The sequence below is a fragment of the Clytia hemisphaerica genome, unplaced genomic scaffold (assembly GCF_902728285.1).
Source record: "Clytia hemisphaerica strain Z4C2 unplaced genomic scaffold, Clytia hemisphaerica genome assembly, whole genome shotgun sequence".
Lineage (NCBI taxonomy): Eukaryota > Metazoa > Cnidaria > Hydrozoa > Leptothecata > Clytiidae > Clytia > Clytia hemisphaerica.
In genome coordinates, this window is record NW_027103771.1 from 31,170 (window position 1) to 56,112 (window position 24,943).

The 24,943-nt window shown below is 35.7% G+C and overlaps 1 protein-coding gene across 3 annotated transcripts; it reads right to left on the reverse strand.

The window, feature by feature from the left end:
* Nucleotides 1-92: 92 nt before the first annotated feature.
* On the reverse strand, nt 93-24,943 carry LOC136806015 (oxysterol-binding protein-related protein 11-like). 3 transcript variants are annotated; one of them, XM_067062595.1, is made up of 24 exons: nt 24,724-24,943; nt 18,959-18,996; nt 18,398-18,506; nt 17,510-17,551; nt 17,240-17,321; nt 16,712-17,067; nt 16,236-16,277; nt 15,714-15,791; nt 14,264-14,309; nt 13,514-13,541; nt 13,083-13,192; nt 11,281-11,426; nt 10,761-10,846; nt 10,338-10,419; nt 7,530-7,725; nt 6,829-6,939; nt 6,272-6,335; nt 5,781-5,877; nt 5,538-5,581; nt 5,081-5,168; nt 4,442-4,533; nt 2,121-2,190; nt 1,298-1,363; nt 93-879 (listed from the first exon to the last, which is right to left on the reverse strand). In XM_067062595.1, the coding sequence occupies exons 1-24, from the start codon at nt 24,841-24,843 to the stop codon at nt 781-783; spliced, it is 2,292 nt and encodes a 763-aa protein (XP_066918696.1). In that variant the 5' UTR covers nt 24,844-24,943; the 3' UTR covers nt 93-780. The 3 variants fall into 3 exon arrangements, with proteins under 3 accessions (XP_066918696.1, XP_066918697.1, XP_066918698.1); XM_067062596.1 differs by lacking the exon at nt 24,724-24,943 and adding an exon at nt 24,549-24,607; XM_067062597.1 differs by lacking the exon at nt 24,724-24,943 and adding an exon at nt 19,205-19,297.

Here is a 24,943-nt window from a genome sequence, read left to right on the forward strand (position 1 = left end):
GATTTCTCTCTCCAACCAGATTTTATCAACCTTCTTAAAACCCTCGTAAAATAAATAGTAAAGATTGCAACAACGGAATTGAATTAAAACACTTAAACTAAAAAATTAAAAACTTTGTCATAAAAATACACCTACTGTAGTATTTAGTAAAATATTATGTTTTTTAACCTACAAAAACCAATTTACAAGTCCGTCCAACGCAAACATCATGTATTAGCCAGTACCCTGATTCGGTAATCTCTGTTAATAATAGTACAGAAAGTCTGTTTTACCAATATTCTATTTAAAAAGTGTACATCAAACGGGCATATGTGGACTTTAGATTATCCGTATGATCGACTATCCAGCCATTTGATAGAAACTTGTACAGCGATAACTTGACCGTTTCGAGATCGCTAGTTATTGCAATCCTGGTCGACAACAGATAATTGATTTGGTTCGAAATCTATATATTCATGACGTAATGTTTTATACGGAAGCACCCACAATGCGTTTTCCACTAATAGACGATATCGCGTTTAGATAAATGCAATGCATTCTGGTTTCTCGGGGACTCTCAAAGGAATTATAATGTCGATTATATAATGATCTGGAATATATTATAATTCCCTTGAGGGTCCCCGAGAAACCAGAATGCATTGCATTTATCTAAACGCGATATCGTCTATTCTAGTGTTAAATTTAGAATTAGTGGCCAATACCCGGTGTTTTTTAAGGGTGCTTCCGTACAAAACAACACGTCACAAATATCTCAAAGAATTACACTTCTTCTTTTTCCCATCATGCATTTGGAGTAGACGCCGTCCTTGATTTCCGATTTCTCTGTACATGTGCGATGTGTTGGTTGAATAGATACGTCTCTCCGGCTTTCTTGAACAACTAAAAATTGAAATTTCATACGTTAATAAGTATTTCATACTTATAAATTGGGTGAATGTCAAGTTGTCTAAAATCAAGTTATTGTCAAATTTGTTTTTTTTTACTATATTAAAATTGAGGCCTGGATCGCTATTATGGAAAAATGCTAAGCTTTCAAAAACATAATGCAGTTGTTCAAACGAAACAAAATAACGCGCGTTTCGTCAATTGATTGTTTTGTTATTTAGAACATTATGGCGTGTTGAGTAAGAAGAGAATCAAATGGTCTACATTTCTGATGGAATAAAATCTTTTTGCAATGCTTTTGCATGATCAGCACTAGGCTTCATATATGTAGAGATTGATTGACTTTAAAAAGGCTTCTATATAGAGTCTGCGCGAGTCTGCGGGGAGCTGCCGTTATCGTAAAGCTAATAACCTTTGTCTTCCATTCTGTTCCAGAGGCTACTCTTTCTTTGGCTTCTTTGCGTTGTCGTTCTTCCAGCTATAATAAAGATAATAATTGAATATGAATGACGTATACCTGTTTGGATTAGAACTATTGGATTTTGTTCATTTCTAAACCCCGTGTCACAGACCCGGTGGAAAATTTGTCTAAAATTTTGTCCCTGTTAGAAAAAATACCCTACAGTTTCTGCCCCATTAGGAAAAGGCTTTGATTTCACCCCCACTGGAAATTTCAATGGAAAAAGTTACTCGCCAGAACCATCTCCACTTGAATTTCAGTGTAGGTTTTCATTACCATTGAGGGAAAAAACCCCACCAGGACTGAGAGACGGGTGTCTTCTACTATTCCTAATCTTATCGTTAAAATAAATGTATCAAAAGGATTCAAATTACAGATGCTTCGCCAGACTAAATCGAGGAAGCCATCGTGTAGTTTTGACACATAGTGTGCAAAGGGGTCCAGCCCCCAGCATTTTTCAGGGGGGGGCTAAGAAACATATCAAAAAAATTTTGCATGCAAATTCTTGATAAATTTATTGCACCGCAGGCAAAAAATTTTTTCAAGAGGGATAAAACCTTCCCCACAGCATAGATTTTTAACATAATTTAAAATATCTTCAACCTATCAGCTCTGCCCCCAGTTCTATTACACAACACTCAGCACCCCTAGCAAGCTAGCCCCAGTATTTTTTGAAAAGTACAGCCCCCAATCAAGCAAAAATGGTTTAGCCCCCCCCCCTAAGCTCAGGGGGGGTGCATTCTATGTTTGAATTACTGAATCATTCGAATTATACCTTGTGTTTTTCTTCCGTAGCTTTCTCCAGGTTTGGTTTGATCAAAGATTCAGTGACATTCTGCCATAATCTAAAAATGTAAAGAAAATCAACATACTTAAGATTAGCCTTGTTCTTGGAAATATGAGTGCATATTTTCTTTAACAACCCCTTCTTTACCCTTTGTAAGAGCTACTGTCCTGTTGGTTCTAGGAAAATTGCCCCCGAGAAAATTGCCCCCCGGAAAACTGCCCCCGGAAAATTGCCCCCCCGGAAAATTGCCCCCTAGGAAAACTGCCCCCTAGGAAAACTGCCCCCTAGAAAATTGCCCCCCAGAAAATTGCCCCTAGGAAAATTGCCCCCCGGAAAATGGCCCCCCCCCCCGCCATCTTTTTTCCACTTTTTTATAAAATCCAATGAAACTTCAAATGGCCATTGTAGCTGTAAAATAAGTAGTTTTGAATTACTCTTAGGGTACCTATTAAACGGGGGTCAGCGGGGGTGGATTGGAAAAAAGGCTAAAACAGCATAATCCGTACAAAAGAAGTTTCAGATTCCGAAAATTGATAAGCGGAGGAGGGGTTGGATCAACAATGTCCTGGGTAGAAAAATTTTCGAAAAAGATTATTTTGGTGGGACTTTTTTTTGGGGAATACGTAATTAATTTTTTAACTGTGGTTGGAATTAATTTTAGCGAATGACAGCGCAAATCGTTCTATTTCATCTTATTTTGAGCAACTTTGTTGAATTTCAGGGGTTATTTAGCCAAGAAAACTGAAATTTTAATTTTGGTGGGAACTTATTTTGGCAAGTTAGTAAAAATTAGTTCCCTTAGCTTAAGATAGCACGGTAGGGCGCGTTAGGTTTAAGAAATGGGGAAAGATTTTTTGAAAGTGATTTATTACTCGACTATCTTTCTCCACCTCATACAAACTTGTAAGAGTCGTTTTTTGAGGCGTCTTTTTTCTTTAAGAAAAAACTAAAAACTAAAACATCAAAGCAGATCAAGGTCAGCGTGAGGAATATAGTAAGAATGAAGTTATCCATTCCATATGACCAAGAAATTTTGTAAAACCATAAAGAAAATACTTGAATAGCGAAAGAAATACGTATAAAACACATTGAAATTGACTATCGCTAAACAGAGAAAACACTTTCTCTGTATTCCATGGTTAAACCACATTATTCCTTATAAAAAGCGTCAACTTAATGAAAATTACGGCTGCAACCTGCAACCGTTGGACCAAAATATTCTAGATCTCTTAATCCGTTAAGACGCGATCACGTAAAATTGCGTAATCCAAATCTCCCAAATGTTGAAAATTGAGTTAGATTTAGTTTCGAAAAATGGAAAAATAGGGGGCAATTTTCCGGGGGCATTTTCCTAGGGGGGCAATTTTCTGGGGGGCAATTTTCTGGGGGGCAATTTTCCTAGGGGGCAATTTTCCGGGGGGCCGTTTTCCGGGGGGCAATTTTCCGGGGGGCAGTTTTCCGGGGGGCAATTTTCTCGGGGGCAATTTTCCTGACACCGTCCTGTTGAATCAAGAAAACTAAAATAAAGAATTTTCAGAATCTCTCTCTCGCGAAGTCTGGTTTTGGGTTCCGTGTTCATATCATTTTTTGTATAAACACTTATTAATAAGCGACTGTAGTGCAAACAGGTGCAAAGGTAGAGCATTCGGCAACAGTACACTTGGTTGCAGGTTCGATCCCTGGCCGGTCATACACGCTTTTTTATAAGAATATACTTTATAAGAATATCTATGATGAAATTGGCCAAAAAAATAAGAATATGCTAAGAATACCACCATCATGGAATTTGGTAACTGAACCTAAAAGAATGCTATTTTTAGAGCATTCTACCATTGAATTGCCAAATTTTGCCTAGAAATGCTCAAATGTTTCACAAAAATAATTTTTTTTTTGCCTGACATATGTATTACATGCTCGATTTTGGTTGGATTTGGATCCAAGCCTAAGAACACCATAAGAATATTCATGATGAATTGGAAAAAGACTATTCTTATAAAAAAAGCGTTTTTTTTTTATCCCGAAACGGTGCCTAATGCCTCTCTGACAAATGCTCAGTAATTAAGGAGATGGATTGAGGGTAAGTGGAGCAATCAAAGAAGGATTGGCACCCTCCCATACCTTCGTGTAGATGGCTAGAGGATTCTTCGGATCGCTTCTAACTGCGGACAGAAACATACTTAGTTATATAGACTGATCGAAATGAAAGGGATAACCGGAATATGGTTTTTGGTAATCGAAAAAAATCTAAAATAACTCCCAAAGATGGTGTGTATATAGATAAGAGATTTCGTTTAAGCAGAAATGCATACTTTCTAGATTCGTAGTCCAGTTGTTTATCAACAGGTCGCACTCGTTTCGGCGTGATGCTTAAATCCTTCACATCTATCGTTTTGCTGGACGGCTGTTAAAGGTAAGGGAAGAAAGTCCGATACGTAAAAGCTGGATAGTAGTTCAAATCCTATTTAAACATTATTGTCATTTCAAAAACTGGTATTTATTTTAAAAAATCGAAAAGAGAACTTCTCGTAGTAGTGATTATTTCATAATTACAGTATCAGAAAGATCAATTGTACGAAAGAGAACATTATTGGTTCCGATGATCCCACTCAACATCGTCTTCCCAACAATCGTTAGTCTTTGAAAATTCACATTTATCATTATAAAAATTATTGTTAGGTAGGGAATAGAAACGTAAGTGAATGATTTTTAGGAGGCTGGGACAGAGGTCTCCCTGAACTATAGTAGCACTACTACAAATGGCAGTGGTCGAATCAGTTTCTCGTCTGAGACAGAAAATGGTTTTTACGCCGTAAATTAGCACATATTCTTTAAGTTTGTGACTAATTATGCAGGATTTTGAGACTGAAAAGGCTCTTATATACTTCACTGAGATGAAAACCTGTTTGAGACGGAAGAACTTTTTAACACTAAAATAAAAACAAAATTACCGTTCGTTTGGGATAGTTGAATTGAATTTTGCCATCCCATGATCCTTCACCGTGGCAAATCACTTGTCCAGTATCGCTTGAAGAATTCCTGAGAGGAAACGAAATCCGACATTAACAAAACTGAAATCTTTTTGCTTATTTCTCACTACTCTTGACCGAGCTATATCCACCATACTTTTTTGTGGTACCCTAATGGTAGCTTTACTCGATGTAGGTTAATTTATAATTCAATGGAATTTTTCTGTTTAAAATGTATCCCCAAGTTTGAGTACGTGCTACCATTTCTTTGAAAATATCACTTTCAAAAAACTCTAATCAAATTTTTTGATTGGCTGGTCTCGAGAAATGTTGTCCCTAGCGCATATAGATATTTTCAAAGTATGATACCGCTCAGTCAATTGTACTTATTGAACGGCTTTAAGATATGAAAAGATAAGATAATCCATCAATAACTTACTTGACTTCGAAGGTTACTCTGTTCAGCTTTCCACCATAAAATGGCTATAAGAAATGTGGAAAGATTAAACCTGGTTCCAGTAAAAAGAACTTTTAATGGCTAATTTCACTCCTAAATCCGCGTAAGAAGAATTAAAAAAATATATTTTTGCTAGATTAACCTAGAATTCACCAAACTTAAATTCCCGCTAAATTCATTTTTTTCATACATCCCCAAGTTTGTGCTGATTCAGCTTTCCTTTACCTTAGTGTGAAAAGTAACGGATGCGCTGTATCCAGATTGCGGACATCTTATTAACGTTCGGCCGCCGAGTTCGATCCAAGGCTGCGTTAGGATCGACCTAAAAAATAAGAAACCAATATTGAGATAATGCTTCAAATATTCAATGGTGGAATAACATAATTTTTTCATGATTAAAAAAGAATTCCTCAAACTTTTGAGCACATTCTCAAGAGGATGATGATAAAGTATTCTGATTTTTTGCTAAGAGATTTTCAAGTCCTTTACTTTTTTTGCCTAATGTTCTTCCAAGGTCCAGATATCAAGTTAAGAAATTTTCGACTTCAGCAAGACAACAATTTTCAACGTACAAAAATTCGAACGTAAAGATCTTTTCATCCATTTATATCTGTATTTTAAAAATGAATTTAGGCAAAAAGATTTGGAGGTTTTTCTTAGGAGGATAGAATTTTGCCAATAAAAACAGCAGTTTTGTACGAGATCACAATACTGACCTACAATAAGCATTTGGAAAGGTTATGATGTAATCTTCGTGTAACTCCGGCAAGCTGATCACACCTGAAATATTTAATTGAGTGTGAGAAAAATAAGTCATTGAAACAGTTTCGAACTTTGTACCAAAAAGGAAAGACAAATTGGCAAGAGTCATTGTACTTTATTTATACAGGTAATGACTTTAGCGAAGTTAAATTTTTCGAGACTTTTACGAGTACCAGACTGTAACTTATTCCTTGGCGAAATGATGTTTCATTCCTATCTTACAAGTTTGATGATAAAAAACTTCGAGACACGAGTAAGAAAATCAGATCGCTCAAAATCAGATTACAAATATTTTCAAGGTCTCAATATTTAAATCATCAATGACTCTAAGATTTTCAATATTTAAAGGGAAGTCCCGTGGACACAATATCAAAAAGTAAAAAATCAGCGCCATAGCCTGAGGGTCCCTATTTAATTAGTGGTCCTTCCACAACTAACAACGACGGCTAGCCTTAAAATATTGACTCTAAAACCTAACAATAAAACTGCCAATAAACAAAACAAAACCAACCTTCGCCAACGTTGATAACTCCAATAGACATTCCATAAAATTTGGATTTCGTCCAAATGTGCGTGTTCATGCAAATCTTCTTCGAGGGACACTCCGCGTAAAAAGCCGAAACTAAAATATTAATAGAAGTGTGATCAAAAGTTTCAAAGTGCCTCATTGTCAATACCACTGTGTCACAGACGCCTCTGACCCCCGCCTCACTGTAAAATTGGGCCGAGATTTTGTCCCTGGTAGGAAGATACTCTTCAATTTCAGCCATACTAAAAAATTGACTTTGATTTCATCCCTATTTGAAATTCAAGGGAAAACTGCACTCCAAGACCATCCCCGCTTGATTTTTCAAGCTAGGAACGAGATTATTTATTTTTCATTGAAATTGTGAGGTGTACTATATTGAGATTACTTTGTTCGCAAGAACCGCTGAAGACTGTTTGAACGGTGGTTCAACCATGCCGGATATTCTTTAAAACCAAAATTTAATTCATAAGAGGCGCACTGGACCAAAGTTATATGGCCTTTTGTGGTCGAAGTTTTTAGAAATTTGGCTTTTCAGTGGTCAAAGCTAATTCTTTCAGACGGAAATGGACAACAAATTAGACAAGATTCTTCAAATTTTGCAGGATTATACTGAATTTGAAAACGGAAAAGCCAACGAAGGGTACCCTTTATAAAAGTTTCATAGAAAATATAAAAGGCCTTACTTGGCGGATGATGTGAAACTTGCTCAGCAACGAAGTAAACACGACCTTCAGGACCCACTGGGCTGTCGCCATTCAAAAGTGGGTCCGGTTGTGAGGTTTGTTGTTGTGAAGTGTTATTGATAGTTGAGGAAGTATCCATGGAGCAGACGAAATATTCTCCAAGGATTGGGTTATATGGTTTCTTAGCAACACCAGACTGAAAGAAAATCATTATCTTTATTATTATTTTTATTATTACTCACGAATATTTGATCAGAAAAGTTCTAGCAGTCATAACATAAAATTAGCCATATCTTCCGACTACGGTCAAAAATGACAAACCGCATATTTACCCAAAATACATACGAAATCTTTTCTTTATTTTATATATTGGAGAAATTACAAAATGTGTTTCCCGCTAGTTCTAACTAAACTGCAGGGATCCCACGCCTGAATATCTTAATTTTAGAACAAATTTTAGGAGGATTTTGGTCAAATTTTAGGAGAATTTTAGGAGAGTTTTCAATTTTTTAGGGGAATTTTAGGAAATAAATTTCTAAAATCGACCTGAAGTCAGCAATCAGAAAAATGTTCTACCGAGAAAAAAATCACCCACAGGAAGACTGAAATAATGTAACAAAAATAAAACTACTTTATGTATTGGTAAACTATTATTCGTTCTAAAATAAATTCTCTCATTATGGCTAAATCACCAGTCATACTTACTGCTAACTTAGAAGATCAAAAATATTAACAAAAGGCATCTTGAATTAGAAAAACTTAGGACAAATTTGAAATGTAATCTGAGCAACATAGACTGATTTTATTCAAAGTAACAAAAGATATTTCAACAGAAGGCTAGTTACCAAAAAACCTATTTTTAGATCTTCCAAAAATTGGAAAGATAAAAAATAGACGACAGGTTTGGAGACCAATGTGTCCTAATACACAAACAAAATAAAACTAGTCATAATAGTTGAGCCTCAAAAACAAACTAAAGCATACTATCAACTTATTAATATAAATAATCAGGCACATTATGCATGGCTCCAACTGGGGTTCTAGGTCCCCCCGCCAAATTTAGGTCCCCCCCCCCCTGAGAACAAGGTCCCCCCCAGCCTGATAAAATTTTAGGTCCCATTATAGGGGAAAATTTTATGTCATTAACAAAGCTCTATTTACATGTGTGTGCACTTTTAGAGAATGCAATAGAATGTCTTCATTTTTGCATTGTAAGGATCAGATCACACTTTGCATGAAAACAAAAAGGTTTAGAGAAATTAAAAACCAACAATAAAGAAAAATATTTAGGAAGTGTTATTTAGCCCCCAGAGTTACATAAACTAATGCAGGTCCCCCCCAAGATGGAGCTCCCCCGCCTGTTGGGAAAAACAAGCAGCTCCCACCTCTTATATGGCAAATTTTAGGTGTAGCGGGGGGGGGGGGGGGGTGCGAGCCATGACATTTACTCCTAACTTAGATTCTCAAAAATCTTAACAAAAGGCAACTTGAATTAGAAAAACTGGGGACAAATTTGAGATGTAGGCTGAGCAATATTGACTGATTTTATTCAAAGCAACAAAAGAAAGGATATCGCTACTGTTTTAACAAAAGGCTAGTTACCTACAGTGCCGTTGCAACTGGGGGGGGGCAAGGGGGGGGGCTATGGGCTATGCCCCCCCCCCCCCCCAATAATTTTTTCAAAAATTGTTATTTTGCAAAATGCAAAGTTTTTCTTTTTTAATTTTTAATTTGTTCTCGAAAGCATTTTATTCTGAGTGCATTTTCAAGCAATCTAGAGCTCAAATTTTCAAAATTTTCCCCTCGGGCCAAACCATGGTTGGCCCTCGCGGTGTCACTAACCTTCAGCCCCTCAATATGAAATTGCTTCCTACGACTCTGCAAAAAAACTCATCTTGAGATCTTACAAAAATTGAATAGGTAAAAAATAGTTGATGATAGCAGATGAAAGAGGATGGCAAGACAGATTATTTAGAACATTTTGTAATGAGAAGTTAGAAAATGGTTGTCAGCGTTCATAATTTCTTTTCATTTTTGCTTAAATGAAACAAAAGAATAGTAGATTAACAGGGAAAGGCGTTGTATTGTAATAAAGCTTATGCTCAAGTAAAAAGTTCACAGATGAGGGCGCAAACCACCAAACCTTGCTCTTAAAACATTTGAGCCCTCTTTGTTGAATAAAGTCTGCACTCCTTCAATAAACATAGGCTTTTGTTTCAAATATTTCAGTGCAAAAATACATTTTAAACATGTTGTTTCAAGGTCAGGTAGCTTGCTTAGTTTCTTGTCTGATTATACAAATATACAAACATAATCGGCTACCGTGCTTGATAAATTTTTTAGATTTTAGGAATTTAGGAGAATTTGTTGAATTTTAGGAGGATTTTAGGAGTTTGGACTTATTTTAGGAATTTTAGGAATTTTAGGAGGAGTGGGATCCCTGCTAAAGGAAAGTTAAGAAGTTTCTCATAAGCTCCAGAAAGTGTTTGGTTAGCGGTTGCAGAAAAACAAAAGAATTTCGCTTCTAGAACCCAGTCTTTTTTGACATCATATGGAGAGAAAATCAGACAGAAAAGGCTCAAATTCGTCCTTTTTTATAAGAAGTAATAAAAATTTGGTTCGAATGAACTTTTTAATTATTTTTTTCTCAAGTTTGAAAAACAATAGTTTCGAGGCAATTGTCCTGGGATGAATTGTCCGGGCCAACTGTCCGGGGGGTATTGTCCTGTCAGGACATACAAAAAGAAACAGAGCCACCCGGGTATCAAAGAAAATGATTCATGGCATAATAAATAAACAATGAATTACCTTTCTTCCAACGTGAAATGAGGTCAAATAAAATTCTAAAACGGCTAACATTCGATCTTCAGGTGTTTTTCGGTCAGGTATACTAAAACCAGAGATAAATAAATATACAGTTGACGCTCTCTAATTCGATCTTCAAGGGGAATTGGATTTTCTTCGAATAAAGGAGCTTATCGAATAAGGGGGCGTCGGTTATGAGAGCTTCTTGTTGACGAGGACTTTAAATTTCATCAAATAAGGGAGCCTATCGAATAGTAGAACGTCGAATTAAAGAGCGTCAACTATATCACAAATTTTCATTATTTGGAAAAAAGACATTTTCAATTTCTTTTTTTGCAGATTTCAGGAAGAGACATTAATTTTAAGAAATACAAAAGATTGTGTTCGAAGGTTTGTTATCGTGGCTTAAAAAATCCCATACATTACCTTGTGAAGAGATCTGAGTGGCCCAAAAAGTCAGCATACATCTCCAAAAGTGAACGTTTTTCCAAAACAAAAGTCGGTAGAACAACCTGAAAAAATAGTAGGGAAAACCCTCTTGAATATGATGGAATATTAGCCCGCGATCATTATATTAATCAAATTTAGGAATTTATTAAGATTCTTAGCTAAGACTGTAAGAAGTAATTTATTAATATGTAACCCCTAACTGACCTTAATAAACCCTGGACAAAGTCATGTTCACCATCTTTGATCGGAGTTTTGGTACCCGCAAAAAAGCTATTGCAGTGTTAAGAATAAACGCCAAACACTACATTATCACAAGTATGCAAAGTAGAGCTAGCACTCTCGATGCATTTACACCACTATTGAGTAGTGCTACAATTAGGGTACCACTTTCAAAAAATTCCGATAAAAAGATTTTCCTTGGGCGGGATCGAGAGCCTGGCCTCCACGGTATATATTAACCTTAGTTGGTCTAAGAGTAAAAGGAAAACGCACGTACCCTCGTCAAGTCCATACCAAGTTTCAATTGTGATAAGAGGTGAAGTATGACACTTTTGTGAGGTTCCATATCTTCCAGCTGTTCGTCTGTGTATTTCTCTTTATCTTCTACTTCTTCCTCAGAATGTTGACTGATCGACATCAAACCTGATGCAAAGCAAAAAGAGAAGAAAAAGTAAATACGATGGATTCTCTCTATTTCGAAACTCTTATTAAAGGATCGAATTTTAGTTCATAGATTGAATACCTAAAAATGACCTTGATAACGTCATCATTTTCAGGGTACCATTTTGGAATTATTGAAGAGGGGCACATTCCCCTTAACCGAGCAACACAAAGCCCTGACATCCGCTGGGTAGATAGGGTTAATACTCTTGCGAAAAATACCGGGTGCACCAAAAAAAAAGTATACAGGTTTGTCGAGATATTGTGCGCTTCAGGATTTAAATCTTTTGTTCATTCTTTTTTAATCTTGTAGAGGATGCTCTAACTTAAATTTTGAGCTATCATACATTAGGTTTGAAAAAGTAGTTCAAAACTTATTTTAAAAAAACTGACTTTTTTTTAATGTCAAAATTTCAAAAAATCATCAAAAACAGCGACCAAACCTTTCTCTTGCACTTACCTTTTTTACAAATTAAAATACCAAAAAAAACAACAACAACTGTGTTCATCAAAACTCGTTACAGAATTTAGAAATAGTGGGATAATATTTTTGGTAAAGCTGAAAAAAAGTTTTGGAAATCTCCAAGAGAGGTTTTGATGTTATGGGTGTGATAATGTGAGAACACTTTCGAAAAATAGATCACCATTCCTCGACTAGTTGTTCAAAGAACTTGGGTCTGCATTGATTTTGCTGGTGTTGGAAATGTTCATGGCGTGCAAATTAAGATGGACAAACTGTTGGCAAAATATAAGATAAGAGAAAAGGAATGAAAGATACAATAGAATTTTGTTTTTGTCATTGTCTTATTTATAGCTAGATTGCTGTTTTTAATGATTTTTTGAAATTTCGACATGGAAATAGTCAGTTTTTAAAAATAACTTTTGAGCTACTTTTTCAAACCTAATGTATCATAGCCCAAAATTCAAGTTAGAGCATCCTCTATACAATAAAAAAAGAATGAACAAAAAAATTAAATCTTGAAGCTCATTATATCTCGACAAACCTGTATACTTTTTTTGGTTCACCCGGTATATGCATTGCATTGAGGTGATAAAGTAAGGTCAATTTAGTTGATCTTTTCGAATGTTAAAAATAGTTCTCAGGGAAATTGTGTCTTGCATCGAATAGAGTTTTTACTTGGCTTCTTTCTTTAAGTTATCGCTTAATCATGTCATGCATTTAGAAAAGACTTTTCATTTGAATTCATCATCATTTCCCTTAAAAGCCGTCAAGGTCTGGTTAATCTCATACAGAAAATCCATTCTGTGCACGTCAGGCTCTGTTCTAAAGGGATGTGGCTCCTTTAAAATCTTTGGCGTTCCGCCAAAACAATCGCGTTCCTTTTCGCTTAAAAAACGAAAACGAAAGCGACTGGGTTCTAATGTTTATGCTAATGATTGATGTTTGATTTTGGTGCGATTGATTTGCTTCAGCCAATCAACATTTTCAAAAACTCATTTTAACATTCATCCCAAACCAGGATGAAAAAGATCAATCCGGTCCGTGAACCTTGGCAGATTTTCTTACGGAACAATGCGCAGAGTATCAGAATCTACTCGGAGATTAACCGTTGATAGGATACTTACCTTAAGACAGAGATTATAATGAGACCAAAGGTTTCAACCAACACAACTTACTTCTTTGAGTGAGGTTATCACATGCACCACCAGCAGCTGCTACATCCATCGCTTCCTCGATGCTCTCCTCGCTGGTTGTCGATCCACTCTTATTGATAAACCCTTTATTCCTGTAAAAAAAAATAAAGAATTTTCGTTACAAAAGCCAGTGGTCCATATAGTTAAGTGATCAAAGCATAGCTAATTGGTCAAAGCATAGCTCAGACAGACTTTGTTACTTCATCTTCGTTTGTTTCTTTAGCATTAAAAACATAGCTCGATTCTTATAATTACTTTCGAAACGAATTCGAAGAATATCAGAAAAAAAAACCTTAAGTTAACCCTAGAATGTCTGAAAATCACACGGAAAGAGTGTTACAAAGATCTGAAAACCATCATAATAATTCTTTCTGTAATAGCGCAAAAAAAAAAAAAAAACATTATAGACTTACTGAGGTTCAAACCACTTAATCTTTGCACCTAAAAATTGTTAAGGAAGAGAGAGTTAAACATTTTATAAGGAAACATTGAAAGTAAAACCGACAGACGAAATGTCTAGACATTGGGGGAATCGAAATCAAACGTGGTAGATACTATTCCCAATGATGGGGTAGAAATTATTAAAAGAAGACTTGTTTTTTTTTTCGTGGAATAGCTACAGTTCACTTTCTCTAATTCGACCTTAACCCTATTTTTGTCAGGAAGTGTTTTCAACCACCTGCTCTTTCGGTAGTACCTCACTGAATCTTTTAAAAGAATTTTTATGACTTTTAATATTAATCTTATTATCAACAGTTTTACCAATTTCACAACCATAGGCCCACCATTCAATCAGGATTTACTTTTTTTGTTCAAACATGTCTCGAAATCCAGTCATTGCAAATGACGTCATATTTTTTTCGATAATTTTAAATGGACATAGAATCTTCTTCAAATTAGTGTAAGGTTTCACAAACTGAGAATCGCAGAAAGGTTAGAATAAAAAGCAAAAGAACTCTGATCAAAGATGGTGGATATAGTTTGGTCCAGGGCTTATAAAGGTCAGTGGGTTTGAATTTACTAGGAAGGAATGACATAAAAATGTAATGCAACATTCTTAAAGACAGCGAATTTTGACGTCATTTCCTTGCAAATTCATCACCAGGCCCCTCAGAATCCAACCACGCAGTCAAGGGTTAATAAAATGGAGTCAGCTTTCTTACCTGGCGGTAGACTTGTAGTTTGAGCTGATCCTCTCACTTCCAAAGACTAAAAAAAGACAAACAAAACAATACAAAAAATAAGAAGAAAGAAACTTTTAGTAAGATTTATAGAGTGAAAAACAACAAAAGACAGGCTATGATACTCTCATCAAGCCCTCAAGCTTGAGTGGGAGGACTAGCAAAATTCCAAATACAGTATTGTAAATTATTGAACAAGGGAAACTTATTTTTAACCAGGTTCACCCCTTCATTTTCTTTTAATGTTTCTTCCTTCTTTAAAGAATTATTTATTATATATTTCTCTTCTCTCTTGAAACCATTTTTTTTCTACTATCTTTTTGAATTTTTATTTATAATATAAAGATATTTTTCTTGCATTCATAGAATCAAAACAAAATGTTTCAAGAATAAAAAGGCTGTGAGCAATCAAAGGGCCAAAATACTAGAAAAATTGAGTTGCTTTTAACAAAACATCTTCATTTTCGAAGGATCCTTTGAATATTAAGTAAGACCTCTCCAAATGTATTGTTTATCAGATCAATCCACGACCCACATTCAGCATGGAAATGCCCATTCCAAGCCAAAAACGAAAAGTCGTCTAGGAAAACATCGACAAATTTCTCCTCCTATTCTATTTTATGATAATAAAAAACTTTATCAGATTGAAACATTTTTCCATTCCATTTAAAGAAAAAAATCACACATGGTTTTGTTAAAATAGAAAATTACTAACAACACTGAAAAATGAAATACTTTTCTCAATTTTAATGAGACCATTTCTCCACCTTTTTTCCTCAGATTAAATTCCTACGGCTCTCTTTACCGAGTATACCGTAAAACAACATACAGTTTACTATAAAGGCTATCAACTATAGGCAATTTTCACTGGCAATTTTTAATTCAAGTGGTTACTTAGGTATCAATAGAGGCAAAACCTCTCTAAATCTACATTTAGATTTGGGATAACTGGATTAGAAAAATGAAACTCAATAGACCGTTTTTTAGGCCTTTTAAAAAAAAATAGATCTTACAGGCTACTAACTTGTTTTCAAAGTCGATATTATTTCTATGTAAATTGTTTGGCAACAATCGAAGGAATATTTCTAAGGATATTATACTATTTTCATGTGGTTTTAAAGGTTTTATTTTGACATAAGTGTTCCCGTTTCATATCAGACACATGTTTCACATCAGGACAGTGTCTGCCTATTGTTATATTATGCTGATATAAGCAAAAGAATGTTTTTCTTTTCCTTTTTCTAAACAACCTTGCTCCACATTCATGTCAATTCAATATCAAAAAGCTTGTAAATTAAAATTGATGAGTAAAAAGTCGATATCACTCTTATTTAAAAGCAAAACCTCAAAAAACCCCTCAAACCCCCTGTAAATGATCTATAAAATATCCATGTTTGTTATAAACAAAGTGTAATTTGAAAACTATCGATACCTGCTGTTGAAGAATAGAGTAGCATTGTTGAAGAATGTTGACAGTGGCTTGTGAAGTGGCTTTCAGTAAAAGCACTTGCTAAAAGTTGAACAAAAGATAAATATCACTATTTGTTACTTATTAAAAGAATCTCACTGCTAAAAATAATCCCCAAATTTTTGCATCCATTGTTATTTCCAACCTTTCCAAGCCTTATCAAATTTCTTGAACTTTAATTCAAATCCTCCTGCCTAATACCATAAGATAGTTTGAAATAATATATGCCTGTGAAAATTTACTGATAGAAAAGTGCAGCTGTAATCAGTAAGAAAGAAATTCATCAATTAGATCATTAACCTACCAGTAAGAAGAACGTTGGATCGGTAAGGTTTTAAAAACAAAAGTGGTCCTCTTCTAATGGAAGGTCACATAGTATTCAATAACATATTGACCAATTTCAGGTTTCATCACAGACTCTCGTGATGAAGGCAAAAAGGAGTGGAATGAAAATATGAAAAGGTTGAGACACAAAATAAAGCATACCTCGTCCAATGAATTCAAGGCTTCACCAGATGGAGGTCCATTCTAAATATTATAAAATAAACATAAAATCAATGAGAAACGATCTTGAAACGAAACAAACTTTAGTTACCTTTAGTAACCCGAATTTTGTGTCTGCTATTATGGTGCATTTTAGTAGGAATCTAATTTTGTATATTTAGAAAAAGCCTAGTGTTCACACCATTGGGGCAGGTGGAGAGCTGCAGGGATGCATCACATGACACTCTCGCCGTTATCCTTATTGTCTTCGAAATGCCACAATTCACACTTTTAAAATCCTCATTTCTGGGCGAAATTGGTCACTTTTCCGCCTTCTTAGACGCTATAATTTAAACCACTTAACTTGGAAAATCAAGGCCTGAAACAACATCAGATCCCTTATCAAGAATGGAAGAAACAGATATAAAAATCATATAACATGACACTGCCTGTAACCAAAGCAAGTTTGAAAGATAGACCTCTAATGCTTCTACAGCAGAAGACTGAAACTCAGCAACACTGTTCAGTGCATCTTTGATGTTTTTCAACTCTTCCTGTATTGGATTTGCCAACTGTGGTGGTTGTTGAGGAGGAGCTGGCGGAGCACGTGGTGACCTGATCTTTGGGCTTAGCTTCAAACTATGACTTTTAATCAAACCAGGTGATTTCAAAATATTGTTTGTAGCACCTGCAGATGTTGTGTTGCTTCGTTTCATACTACTTTCTGCTGTTGGCGCTGGCGGACGCGCTGGTTTGGTTAAAGCATTTTGACTATGGTACTCTGCAACTGCTCTGATTAGATTGATCCAGTGCTGCCTCTCCTTTGCATCAATTGCTAAGATATGAATGTAAGCAAAAGATCTTTTCTTGTTTTCTTTATTATTTCTAACTGCAAATATCTTCTTTAGTAGTGTGTTCTTATAAAATTTTCCTGTTACAGTATGGAAAAAAGTGAGATAGAACTACGCTCATAACAATTTCTCAAAATGCTTTTTTTTTATTCTTACCTCTCAACTTATAAAGATCTCCATTATGAGCGCTTATCATGAATGACATTGAATCTTCATCACTTGGTGAGATAACTGCTCCCTTCAGGAAATAAAAATGAAAAAAAAAACAAAGGAATAAAGTAATAAACATAAAAAAAATGAAAAAGCTTACAAAAGGATGGGGAATCTTTTCATCATTTCGAGCCCAATAAAAATAACAAATTAAACAAACAACACTTTAATGCTATGAAAGGAAAATGCAAAATGTACATCACAAAAATCACTCACTGATAAAGGCAGTGTCCCTCTGTTCTTCTGCTTTTGTTTATCCTAAAGAAAGAAAAACAGGAATCACAAGACATTATACATACAAAGAAGCTGCTGTTATCAAACTATGTCTTTCATATAAATAAAAGGACTTACTTTATAGGCTCCATTTTGGTTAACAGCCATTCTTGATATTAGAGAGTATCCAAGTTTAAGAAAATTGTTTATGGTATAATAAGCAGATATTCAATGGGTAAAAGTTGGTTATTGAGATTTATTAACCCGAGGTGATGTAATATTCAACGAGGCGAAGCCGAGTTGAATATACATCACCGAGGGTTAATAAATCCAATAACCAATGAAAACCTATTGAATATATGTTTTATTATATACCTCCAGGCAAAAATAAAACATTAATTATGTCAATGGCCAAACGTTTGACCTAAAACACTCCCATAATCGAACGTTCGAATGTTTTTCTTTTTTAATGATTTTCTTAATTACTTAGAGTCATAAAATTTGTTTATGAAATTGACAAGGGATTTATTTTAATGAGTTTCTTTGATAACAACAAGAGCATCAAAAAAATCAAACTTTGAAAGCAAAATTTGAAAAAAAAATCTACCGTGGTATAATAGCCATGGTATATCAGGAATTATTCAATGGCTGTTTTTGCCTACAGGTATATAATAATATTATTGATTCCCAAAGGATTCTTCAACATGTTTACTTCACTTATAAAGATAACATTTGAAGACTCAAGGAATTTAATCGCCTGTGTAATAGATTCAAAATTAGATAGTCGTTGCACTCAAAATAATTTATGAAAAGACCTTTAAAGACTTCTTGAATATTTAACTTGGTTGGCAATTGTTATAGATTCTCTAATCAGTTAAATATTAAAGTTACCAAAAAATATGTCAATGTTCCACTTTCAGGATCAAGTACAAACCAACGAAATTGCCAACCTTTCATCAAATTGGTAAACTTGCTAAGTTGACCTTCCATCTTTTGAAGTCTTAAAAAGGAAAATCAAAATCAATGAAAAGCTCCATTTGACATTGAAATACTTTGAACAGAAGCCTTTTGTGTAGCCCTAAACACTGTGTTGGCAAAACTATCTTAAAAAGGTAAAGTCTTGTGAGATCTAATTAGCTTAGGGAGTTGTTTAGTTAGCTTGGTCCTACCACTGACTTTTATATACCCTGGGCCAAGTTTCTCAATCCCAGCCAAACAAAATCTTTAATCAAAATTTTTTGAAAAGTGGTACCCTAATGGCAGCACTACTCAATAGCGGTGTAAATAAAAAACTTTTGATGATGTAGCACCGTTAGACGTTAATTATTAACACTGCAATGGCTTCTTTACGAGTACCAATTCAAAAAAACAAAGATGGCGGATATAGCTTGGTCCAGGGATATATAAAGGTCAGTGGGTCCTACAATACACCATCTCTTTTGAAAGGCTTACCGATTCATGTGTGCAGTTGATTCTGTCGTTGAAAAGTCCTAAAAACAGAAATCATCATTATTAAAGTCTAATTAAAAGAGATTTTGATTTAGATTTAAATGGTAATGGTATATAGCACAAATGAGTTGGCATGGATGAGTGTTTTATCAATTTTTTCTGTCAGATCAACATCAAATGAATCTGAAAATAAAGTAACAAATAAAAAAGACAAATAAAATAAGTTAAATCTGAGCTTCTTTCAATTACAGAGGCTATTGTAATATCTTTGGATCCAGTTGGGTCAGTCAAAGCCTTGATGTTGCAATAGTTGCAAGTTTTTGTTTATTGCAGTGTTCAAACCAGATATTCCCCTGTGAGATAAAAATGGAGTTTTATTAAATACGGGGACCGACAGGCTTCACCATGGTTGGAAAATTTTAAGATTTTTGAACCTCTAGATTGGCTAGAAAGGCACTAGATTTTAATGTTCCAGAGCGTTTTTTTTAAAGTACTGATTTAGAAGGAAAATTCTAAAAAACAAGCTAGATGCTGAATGGACCTTGATCACTTGACCCAATTGACCACTTGAATTCCACTTTTCCACACTTTCGGAAGTGTCACCAAGCAGTACGTTCCCCATCTGATCTCAGAAACAATAATAGCTATAAACTTTATTTTTTCTTTAAAAGGTCACTAATGGGTGTGGCATCCATTTTATATTTGGAACACATACAGTTTGATCCAAGTTGGCCAGAACACTTGAATTCCACTTTTCCACACTTTCGGAAATGTCACAAAGCAGTACAGTACGTTCCGCATCCGATCTGAGGAACGGAAATAGGCTATAAACTTCATTTCTTCTTTAAAAGGTCACAAATGGGTGTGGCACCTGTCCATTCTATAATTGGAACCCATACAGTTTGATCCAAGTTGGCTGGAAGGAACATCTTTTAAAAGCACTTTCGATTTGAAATTAAGTAAAACCGACAAGTGTTATACAATCGACACAAACTGATCACATACAAATAAGAGCCCTCCCAATCGATCGATACCTTCAAACAGGAGCTACAACGTTTATCCAAAAACTGTAATTTCCAGCAAGTTACAGCAGAACAATACAGACAGCAATACGTTAGAGATGCCTTCATTAATGGCATAGCATCAGCAGATATTCGTCAGCGTCATTTGATTCAGGAAGTTCATCCATGTTTATTAAGAAATCTGTTGCAAATAAATTGAACTTGTACATTATCCCTAAAAGCAGAACAACACCCCTTGCTGATAGTAACTTAGTCGCGAAAATCGTAGGGGAAGTTGTTATAAACATTGAAGTAAATGGTCGTGAACACAGAGGAGTTGTAGCAGAAGTAATCAAAGATTTATGTACAGACATCATTATTGGGAAAGATACCCTAAAGAAGCATCGAAGAGTTATTTTTAACTTCAACGGATCACAAGAGGACCTCATTCTTGGAGCTGTTGATAATCCAAATCAAACCGAAAGTCCCAACTCACAACACTCGTTTGGTACTATCGGTATACAAGCTTCTCTGTTATTCACGCACCTCTCCTCTTTAAAGTCAAACCAGTTGCTACCAAATCACGTCGTCAGTCTCCAACAGATCGGCAATTTATCAAAAATTAAATTATCCATTTTACAGAAACAAGGAATCATTCAACCATCAATATCTCCTTGGAGAGCAAAAGCATTTGTCACTAAAGAAACCAACAATCACAAACGTAGAATGGTTGTCGACTACAGCGTAACCATAAACTTATTTACTGAATTGGATGCCAACTCAATGCCTAACTCAGTTGATATGATACAGGAACTTTCTCAGTATCAGTATTACTCCACATTAGACCTCAAATATGCATATCATCAAGTACCCATCCAAGAAGGCGATCGAAAGTGCACGGCATTTGAAGCAGATGGGTAACTATGGGAGTTTACACGTATAAAGTTTGGTGTCACCAATGGAGTCAGCGCTTTTCAACAAACTATGGATAAGGTAGTACAGACTGAAAACCTCAAAGATACCTTTGTTTATGTTGATAATATCACTATCGCAGGTCGCACAATAGAGGAACATGACCAGAATGTTAAAAACTTTCTTGCTATGATAGAAAAGTACAATCTAACATTGAATCATGATAAAACAATATTATCTACAACATCTATCACTCTACTAGGATACGCTGTAAGTAAAGATTCAATATCACCAGACCAACATTGACTCCAACCTTTGATCGATATGCCACTGCTATCAAATCTTAAATCGCAGAAAAGAGTCATTGGAATGTTTTCCTACTACAGCAAATTTATCGATAAGTTCTCAGAGAAAATCCGACTGCTCAATAAAAACAGAACCTTCCCAGTACCTCAGCCAGTACTCAACGCATTTAATATACTCAAAGAAGATCTTAAAACAGCCACCCTCCAACCCGTTGACCCGGAAGCACTGTTTGTCGTAGAAACAGATGCTAGTGACTTTTGTATTGCTGCTACATTGAATCAAAAGGGTCGTCCAGTTGCACTCTTTTTTCGCGAACATTCACAAACATAACGAAATAAAACACCATTTAGTAGAAAAAGACACAACTGCCATCGTTGAGTCTATCAGAGATTGGAGACACTTCTAGATTGGTCGTAAATTCAATCTTGTCAAAGATCAAAGAAACATCAGTTTTATGTTCGATAACAGATGTAGATCCAAGATAAAAAACGTCGTTAGATGGTGTATGGAACTGTCCCAGTACAAGTATGACATCTCCTATCGACCAGGAAGTGAAAACTCTGCGGCAGACACTTTTTCCAGAATTGCTGCCATTTGTCACCCATTTCAAGAATTATGCAATCTTCACGAACAACTTTGTCGAATCCTGGAGTTACAAGACTTTCACACTTTGTACGTAAAAAAAATTTATTGTTCACTCAGGAGCAAGTTAAAACCGTCACTAACAGTTGTAAATCTTGCTTATTCCATAAACTGAAATCCTTGAACTCTCAAGGTACGTTGATTAATGCTACAGCCCCTTTACAGAAACTAAATATTGATTTCAAAGGGTCCCTACCACCTTGGGAAACAGTTTTCTTCTTACAATCATTGACGAATATTCATGTTTTCCGTTTGTATACCCTTACCGAGACACTAAAAGCTCAACAATCAATCAGTGTTTCAATAATCTATTTTCAATGTTTGGCATGCCCGAAATGGTCCACAACGACTGAGGTACCAACTTTCTTTCGGAAGAAACACAATCCTATTTACTTGGCAAATCAATCGCTACATTGAAAACAAGTCGTTATAACCCAAGATGTAATGGTCAAGTTGAACTCACTAAACAGAACATTATGGAAAGCCATTCAAGTCACGATACATTCACGGAACTTAAAACAATCTGACTGGGAAGATATTCTTCCTGATGCACTGCATTTGATTCGCTCCTTGCGGTGCACAACAACAAATGAAACACCTCATGAAAGAATGTTCAGATACTCAGGCAAATCCATTTCAGGACGTTCAGGCGGGACAAAAATCAGTTTTTTGAAGTTTGCAAAAAAACGCCACATAGAAGATCTTTCAAATTCAATATATTTTTTGCAAAAGTTCTAGGAATGAAAGTAAAGGGATAATGATAATTGAATACTATCCATTGATGATCCGCGGCACTATCGTAAAGCTAGAATCGCTTCGCGTACTCTTTGCTTGAGAAAATGATTGACAGATTGAAGTTTTTCACCCGCGCAGGAGCTCGGGGAGCGTTCTCGGCTCAATCTTCGGACTGTGCTAAAAATGGTATACTGAGCTGTGATAGATCATTTCAATGGAAGTTGTTGGAATGTTTACAAGGCTCTTGACAGAAAATCGTTTGTTTTATTGTCAATGATGACAGTGCGGTTATTAATTTTGTTAGATCTGACAAATTGATGTTTGTAAGTGCACTTTATAGTTTTGATTCCCATTGAAGAATCATATTCTGGTTTTCATTTTATTAGATGCTGTTTTAGAGCTTTAGAGCTACACTGTCCATCTACAATCTGGGGTAGAGACTACGGTTAACCTCAGAGACATTGTGCAACATCCTGACACTGGAGACATTGCCATTGTTCCAAATGTTGAAACTGATAATATGAACTACCAAGGCCCTGCTAGCAAGCCTTTAATGTGGATCAATCAAAACAATCAGTTATGCCTTGAGAACCCACAATGGACGATATGAGTGTCAACGAACACATTTCATCTACCGAAACAACAAACTTATATGCAAAAGTATGCGGGTTCCGAGGCCTCCCAAAAGATTTGACGATTACGTCATGAAGTAATCTACTTGGTAAGTTACATATTGATTTTACATTTGATAGAAGTCATTTTGTTCTTTATTCTTAGGTATTATTCTTAGGTATTATTTTTAGGTAGTGCTTTTATCTTTCTTATTTAGTAGGGGAAAGTGTTATACACATTACATTTGTTCTTATTATATCTTTCAGGCAAATAAAAACCTACCTTAACTAATACAATAATTCTGCTATTCGTCAATTCTAAAACAGTTTGGTTCTCAGTTCAGAAGTTAAGCACGTAATTATTGTAGAGGATTTTCCATATATCAATATCACGTCAAAAGAAGTCAAAATATTATAAGGCCTAACAAAAAGTGTATATATAAGAGTAAAACCTATTCAGTCAGGCACATCCTGGCAAATGAACGGGGTGAGCATTTGCATGGGGTATTCGTCACCCAGTGTAAATGAGATAGGACGTCTCAGGCTAAAAGCGTGAAAATGAATAAAAATGAACTTCAAACTGAAAAAGGGAAAAAAGGAAGAAAACTGGGAACTTTATTTTTTCATTAAAAGTTTCTTCAATCTTCGAAGACGAAATTGACCCATGGAAAAAAAATTTCATCTATGCAGTTCTTTGAAATGAAGCAAAATATTTCCAACCCGGTTCAATTAAACTGGGTATTCGGCGCTATTACGTCACTTTCGTTTTCGACCCCGTTCATTTGCCAAAGGACCCTGCTGACGCACCGGACTGTCCGGTGTATTTGTCCGGTGGCAAAAAGTATCGTTTCGCTACACCGCACGCAATAAGTCCGGTGTCAGTCCGGTGTTGCATACAGGGAATTTTGGACGCCGGACATTTATGAAACAAAAAATTAAGAAACACCGGACGCACCGGACTGGTCATGTCCGGTGTTTTTGATTGTCCGGTGGGAAAAAAATATCCTTCTCTGACACCGGACATCCGACTTCCTTAAGTCCGGTGTAGAAATTGTCCGGTGGTAAAAAAAATTCTCATTTTACACCGGACTTTCGCGTGTCCGGTGTTCGTTAAGTCCGGTGCGTCGGCAGGGTCCTTTTGCCAATGGTCGCAAGTGAAAAATACCCCGTTCATTTGCCAGGATGTGCCTGACTGCTATTTATTTTGACACGTTGGCCACCCAGGCCTTGGTCCGCCAGACCAAATTTTTTTAAAGCAAAAAGAAAATTTATTGATTCAGCTAAATTCTGCGTAAAAAACCAAAGACCTGCTGTTTTAGGCATGGGTAGCCTAGTCCCTCTAGCTAGAAGAGCTAATCTTAAAAAATGTCTCCCGTTGGCACTAACCATGGTGGCACCTCCTTAGACACTAAACCATGGCCCTACCACTTTCAAAGTGGGGCTGCGGCTCCTCTGTGAATGGGTTGTGGTTGAATAAATGGGGGCGTGTTTTTTTAAACATGATGTGATGGCATGATGCGCATGATGATGACCCTAAAAAAATTAACCAAAGTATAGATACCTGCTCTTTTTTTATAACTGCTAATATCCTGGACCTTTCTTCTTTGCTAAGCCCTTCAAGATTTAGTTCGTTCAAAGTTGGGTTCAATATTGGAAAATTGCCTGATGAAATAAGATCCATTTCCCAATGAAATGTTATTGTTTACATAATCGAAATGTGATCATTTGCATTGTCTTTTTTTAATTACTACTCGTGCGCGTCATCGAAAACGAACAGTTTT